We start from the raw sequence: 7,500 nt of genomic DNA, 5'->3' as shown, positions 1-7,500 counted from the left end.
GAACTATGGGTGTAACACTTTAACTCACAAAATTAATTCTGTGAAAGAGAGATTTAGTGTGAGTGTCAAGACACAATTTAAAAACAAAAATAATTTACCTTGGTTCAATGAGAATTTATGGAAGCTGATGAAAACTAGAGATGCTGCACTGAGGAAGGCAATTAAAACTAGAAGAGAAATTGATATGCTGGTTTATAAAGGTTTGAGGAACAAAGTTATCCAAGAACTAAGATCAGCTAAATCCCGATTTTATGTCAATATTTTAAATGAGGCAAGAGGCAACATTAAATTGATATGGGAAAATATTGATGATCTCACAAGGAGAAACCATAAATCTATTGGAGATCTTATATTAAAAGTACAGGGAGAGTTAATTGAAGATAATCGTGTTGTTGCTTCTGCTCTTAATAATTTTTTTCTTGAATCTGTATGTGAACTTGGGAAAAAATTTCCAACAAGAAAACTGGATGTTGCTCCACTAGATAAAACAGCCCCGGTCTTTGAACTGGTAGAAACAAATGTGTCACAAGTACAAAAAATCATCAGCTCTCTGAAAAGCTCAAAATCTAGAGATGCTTTTCACTTTGACACCAAGTTTGTTAAGTCACATAAGGATATTTTATCCTGTCCTGTCACTCACCTAATTAATCTCTCTTTTAAACGTAGTCTTTTTCCTGATGACTGGAAATGTGCCATTGTCACACCTGTTTTTAAATCTGGAGACCGCCTTGAAGCTAGTAACTATCGACCTATAAGCATACTGCCAGTATTTTCAAAAATTGCTGAAAAGGTTGTCATTGAACAACTGACTTCATTTCTTAACACCAGCAATTTTGGTCTACATTGTATGCAATTTGGTTTTAGAGCGAACCATTCAACCGAGACTGCCTCCTTACATTTAATAGAGCAAATTAAATCACGGCTCGATAAAGGCGGAGTAGTTGGTGCTGTATTTTTAGACCTGCGTAAAGCATTTGATACAGTTAACCACAGTGTCTTAATATCAAAACTTTCTAAATTTAATTTTTCGCCTAGAGCTCTGGCTTGGATGTCGTCATATTTATCAAACAGGAGGCAATGTGTTAAAGTCTGTGATGCACAGTCCAGTTACAGGACATGTACTATGGGAGTCCCACAAGGCTCGGTATTAGGTCCTTTATTATTTAGTCTTTATATTAATGATCTTGCTGAACAGTGTGCTGACGTCGATCTGCAGATGTATGCAGATGACACTGTTGTTCATGTACATGCTAAAACAGCTGACTTAGCAGCTGCTAAGTTAACAACTGCACTGGAGAGAATCACTCTTTGGCTTGATCAATCATGTTTGAGTTTAAATGTAAACAAAACAAAATGTATGTTTTTTTCTAAAACCATGGTACAAATCCCTGATGTTGAGATTCTCATTAAAGGTGAACGAATTGATATAGTTACTGAATTTAAATATCTTGGCCTGTTTCTGGATCCAAATTTAAAATTTAAGAAACATGTCAAAAAAATGGTTAAAACCATAAAATACAATTTAGTTCATTTTAAACACATCAGAAATTGTCTCTCTCTGGATGCAGCCAAGATATTTATGCACGCCATGATTTTGTCCCGCATGTCATATTGTATCACCTGCTGGGGGCAGGCTGGTGAATCTACTTTGAGACCTCTGGAGTCTTTATACAAACAAACCTTAAAAACACTGGACAAAAAGCCAATTCGTTATCATCATTGTAGGATACTTGAGAAACATGAGTTATTGAGCTTTGAGAATTTTAGGTTATTCGTCAATTTGTGTATGGTCTATAAAATTTTAAATGGTTTGGCCCCACAGTCATTATGTGTTTTTGTCCACGCTCGCTCGTCAAATTCCATCAGATCCACTAGAATATCCTCCATACGAGATTGTACCATACCATTTCGCCGCACTGTAGCGGGGCAATCTGCTTTTTCTGTAAGAGCCACAAACCAGTGGAATACCTTACCTGACGCCGTAAGGGGCAGTAGCTCTCTCAGAGTCTTCAAATCTAACCTAAAAAATCTGTTAAAAGCTGCTCAGCTCTGCAACCACTAATTTGGTCCTTAGACTTGTTTTTGTGTGTGTGGGCGTGGGTGGGATGAGGAAGGTGGGGGGAGTTGCACGCAGACGTGTGTAGCCATGTTGTTGTGGTGTTTTATCCCTGTATACTAATAATCTGTCTTGTTACTGTGTTGTATTTTTGTGACCTGCCAAGGGACTACAGATGCAAATTAGCTTAAAGCTATAATCTGGTATAGTGCATCAAATGGCAACATTTATGTTCTAACTGTACATTGTCCCTTTTAAATAAAGATTTTAAATAAAAAAAAAAAAATACATACACACACACATACACATACACACACACATACACATACACACATACGCACACACACACACATACACACACACACACACACACACATACACACATACGCACGCACACATACACGCACGCACACACACACACACACACACACACACACACACACACACATACACACATACGCACGCACACACACACACACACACACACACACACATACACACACACGCACGCACACACACGCACACACAAACACACGCACACACACACACACGCACATACACACACACACACACACACACACACACACACACACACACACGCACACACACACACACACATACACACACACGCACGCACACACACGCACACACAAACACACGCACACGCACACGCACACACACACACACACACGCACGCACAAACATGCACACACACACACACACATACACACAGACACACACACGCACACGCACACACACACACATACACACACACACACGCACACGCACGCACGCACACACACACACGCACACACACACACACACACACACACGCACATACACACACACACACGCACACACACGCACAGACACACACACACAATTTAAACAAATTAACAATCTTATAATAAATCAAATTTGGAAATTTCAGTCATAGTACAAGAGGTTAGTTCCAAAATATAAAGGAATTGTGCATTTTGTGATAAAAGCATGAAATTTGGTACACTTATAGCCAAAGGCATTCTCAAAAGATTTGGATGTGGAGCCATCATGAATTTTCAACATGGCGCCCATGGCAGCCATTTTTCAAAATGTCCGCCAGCAACAACTGTTTTCTTATGAATGATGGATTTAATATGATATTTCAGACTTATTTACCATTCATACTACTTGGTAAATGTCTTTTGGATAGTGGAACATTTTCATTGAAAATTCAAAATGGCCGCCAACTAGTTAGATATGGATGATCTCTATGTTTAATTATACATTTATCTTGATGCAGAATTTGAATTGGGAACTTTGGAATTTCTAAGAATCTTCTTTCTATCTCAAAATACTCATGTTGAGCAAGGGAAACCTAGGGTCTATCACAGGGAAGACTAGTCACACTCGCCTTCACAGACACAAAGGGCTGTGCACTGTAAGTGGGATTTTTTGCACTTACACTGCCCAACACAACCCTTCTTGCATTTGCATGAGACAAGTTCATAACTTGATTGGCCTGCATCTGGTAGGCATGTCCAGAAGGGTTCATAGTCCCCCTCAGGTGACTTTGACCAGCCCCATTCGCACGGTGAAGGTAGTTCTGGTGTTGACACCAGGACTGTACCCCACACGTGCCCTCCTTGGTATACAGCTCTCTTAACATGCTCTTCTAGGGCAGCCTTGGTAGGGGGGATTGTTTGCACATTGTGCCTCTTTGCAAATAACTTCCTCCTTGCCGTATTGATTTCTGTACATGTGCTGGTTCGGTCATAGACTAAGGGTGTATTCACACATGGAAAGTCCGTTAGTTCACTTGCTTTGGTCCAGACCAAATAGAATTTGGATTTTTTTGTTTGGTGTGGTCCACTTTCATATTGCCCCTTTTGCAAGTGAACCAGCATTACGAAGCAAAACCACACGTGATCTAAGGTCATTCATTCATTGGACAGACATTCTGGGGTGGAGAGAAGCAGGAAGAACGAAGTAAAAACTGCGAATTTATCATTGATATAATATGGAGTTAAAAATAATAAAAATGCCTACATCTAGCCTATAAATAAAGAAGAAAAAAATCTAATTATTGTTGTTTCATATGTTTATAATATGTAGCCCTATGACAATGCCACGTTATGTGGCTTCTAGCCTACGATGTGAAACATCATTTTTACTGTATTTTTGCTGCTGGACGCGCGACTCGCGTGAAGAATAGGCTCAAACTGAAACACAGCTGATTAAGCTGTGTATCAGCTGGGTGTCAGTTCGGCGCAGTTCAGCACCAAACTGACACGGGGACAGTATTGACGGTCCCGTTGGGAAGAACAATAAAAACACACACTTCATGCAAAGCGCAGCGTGAACCTGTTGGCACTGTAGGCTACGGGAGACGCTCCTCTCCATCTGATCGCTGATCCGCACGCATCATTATCAAATGTAATATTTTCGCTCGGGGCTCCCGGTCAAACCACAACTAATCTTCCTAACAATGGCGACAACAACACTTTCCCATAATGTGAAGCTGATGGCGATTTATTAAAAAAGAAAAGAAAGAAAAGGCGCAGTGCTTCCTGCAATTGGGTCGGATCGAGTCCGGCCAAATTCACACCACAAACGAACTGCAGCAGAGTGCGTTTTGAAGCGCATCGAGACTACCTCTTCAGCTGGGTCTCGGAGCGTTTGTTTGGTCCGCCCCCGAGTGCGATTGCTGTATTCACACCTGTCTGAAAGATGCGCACCGAAGGTGGAAGTGCACCTGAGTTCGTTTCAACCGAACTAAACACAGCATGTGTGAATACACCCTAAGATAACAAACCTCTCAATTGTGGCCATTACCTCCTGTGGTATGTCATCTGGGGCTGAAGACACTTTCAACAGGGCATGTGTAAGTTCTGGAAGCACAGACCATACAGCCCATGCAGTCTTTTTCCCATGGCCAACAAAGCTTGACACAGTGTCACAACCCGTCAATGCATGGAACACTGGTAGTGCACATGCTTTCTCGGGCCCGAGCCCTGCTGCAATTTCATGGGCTGCCAAATATTGAAAATTCTTACCAGTACCAAAAGCCAACCAAAGCTCATCCTCTGGTTGTAGAGTCTGAGCCACTGCCACAGCCAGCACCACAACATCAGTATCAACTGTTTGAATCATAATTTTGTGGTGGCCGTTTCTTGCTGCATGGGCTACGTGCAATAACATGCGACTATCCGCTTCCTCATGCGTGCAAGGAGCAATCGATGTCCTATCTGGGAGAGGTGGCTTGCTAAGGACTTCCATGTCACTTGTGATGACAAGCTGTTTATCCTCCTGCACAAACCATCTGAGCAGAGCCTCCGAGAGAAAGGCAAACAACTCAGTCTTGTTGCTGTCAACTCTAAGAAAGTTTTGCCAGTTCCTGGGAATGGCTGCATCACCTACCACACGTCTCTGAATTCCAGTGCCACGCTTTGCTCTCGTAGCAGCTTTCAGAGAGTCAGACAAGTAGCGGTCCCACACCAGATCAAGCCTGGACCCAGTTTCAAACTTTCTGGTCAGATATGGAATGAAGATCACATGGGCATAGTCATTGAAGGTTTTTACTGAACTTGGTTTCAGCATCTGGATGATGGCTGCCCCATCTACAATGGTGCAGGTAACCTTTGGACTGTCAGAGTATGCACTGTGAACTTGTTCCAGGCATGGAAGCAGATCACTCTTCACTCCCAGTCGGAGACCTCCCCCATCAGAAAGCGCTGGTGGACATGGTTGGTTCTCGTGTCGAAAGAACTCCTCTAGGTTTCCATCTCGGGTCTGGCAAGCAATGAATAACCTTGAAAAGAGCTCCATGTCCTGTGATGGCTGCAATCTTGAAGATGTCAGCCATCTTGAATATTTAATGACACATTTAGATTATCCAAAAGACATTTACCAAGTACTATGTATGGTAAATAAGTCTGAAACATCATATTATATCCATCATTCATAAGCGAACAGTTGTTACTGACAGCCATTTTGAAAGATGGCTGCCATGGGCGCCATTTTGAAAATTCATGGTGGCTCCATATCCAAATCTTTTGAGAATGCCTTTGGCTATAAGTGTACCAAATTTCATGCTTTTATCACAAAATGCACGATTGTTCTGGTTACCAGCTGCACTATCAGTGATTCTGAATATCTCCTTCTCTCTCTGTCTGTCTGTCTGTCTGTCTGTCTGTCTGTCTGTCTGTCTGTCTGTCTGTCTGTCTGTCTGTCTGTCTGTCTGCCTGTCTGTCTGTCTGTCTGTCTGTCTGTCCAGGTTTGGTTTCACAGTGCTGCTGTTCCTGCTCCGTTCTCTCGTCTCGATGAACTTTAACGTGGTTTATATTTACACTGCAGAGGTACGTACACACACACACACACACACACACACACACACACACACACACACACACACACACACACACACACACACACACACACACACACACACACACACACACACACACATTAAAGACCTACTTCACCGGTGGGAATATGAAGGTGTATTGAACTCTGAGATCCTATGTAGTATAAATGTGCAAACATTTTAGAAATTGGTTCATCCTAGCCTGAGAAAAGGCAGAAAGAGTGTTTATGGTCTCACTGTCTAACCCTACATTTTACTAGTATGACATCACACTAGTAAAAATGTAGGGTTAGGATTAACAGGACAGCTGGGCCGAGGGAAGACTGAGGGAAGAAAAACCTAATTTATTATATTATAATAGTGATTTTATAATGATAGAACACCAGTTCCGTATGGGTGAAGTATTCCTTTAACTAACTCAACTGTCTGTCTGTCTGCCTCTCTGCCTGTCTGTCTGTCTGTCTGTCTGTCTGTCTGTCTGTCTGTCTGTCTGTCTGCCTGCCTGCCTGCCTGTCTGTCTGTCTGTCTGTCTGTCTGTCTGTCTGTCTGTCTGTCTGTCTGTCTGTCTACCTGTCTGTCTGTCTCCCTCCCTACCTGTCTGTCTGTCCCTCTGTCTGTCTCTCTCCCTACCGGTCTGTCTGTCTGCCTGCCTGTCTCCCTACCTGTCTGTCTGTCCCTCTGTCTGTCTCTCTCCCTACCTGTCTGTCTGTCCCTCTGCCTGCCTGTCGCCCTACCTGTCTGTCTGTCTGTCTCCCTACCTGTCTGTCTGTCCCTCTGTCTGTCTCTCTCCCTACCTGTCTGTCTGTCCCTCTGTCTACCTGTCTGTCTCTCTCTCCCTACCTGTCTGTCTGTCTCTCTCCCTACCTGTCTGTCTCTCTCCCTGCCTGTCTGTCTGTCTGTCTGTCTGTCTGTCTGTCCCCTCCCTACCTGTCTGTCCCTCTCCCTACCTGTCTGTCTCTCTCCCTGCCTGTCTGTCTCTCTCCCTACCTGTCTGTCCCTCTCTCTCCCTGCCTGTCTCCCTACCTGTCTGCCTGCCTCTCTCCCTACCTGTCTCCCTGCCTGTCTGTCTGTCCCTCTGTCTGTCTCCCTGCCTGTCTGT

At 43.2% G+C, this 7,500-nt stretch overlaps 1 protein-coding gene across 3 annotated transcripts in view; it reads left to right on the top strand.

Annotated features, from left to right (window-relative positions):
• svopl (SVOP-like) overlaps positions 1-7,500 on the top strand; it is a 32,977-nt gene that overhangs the window by 20,248 nt on the left and 5,229 nt on the right. For all 3 annotated transcript variants that reach the window (XM_080054704.1, XM_080054703.1, XM_080054705.1), the window contains one exon: positions 6,312-6,393. In XM_080054704.1, coding sequence (XP_079910830.1) covers positions 6,312-6,393 — 82 coding nt within the window. The remainder of the gene's footprint in view (positions 1-6,311; positions 6,394-7,500) is intronic.

Source organism: Ammodytes marinus, assembly GCF_949987685.1.
Source record: "Ammodytes marinus genome assembly, contig: scaffold_36, whole genome shotgun sequence".
Taxonomy (NCBI): Eukaryota; Metazoa; Chordata; class Actinopteri; order Uranoscopiformes; family Ammodytidae; genus Ammodytes; species Ammodytes marinus.
This window is presented reverse-complemented; position numbering and strand designations above follow the sequence as displayed.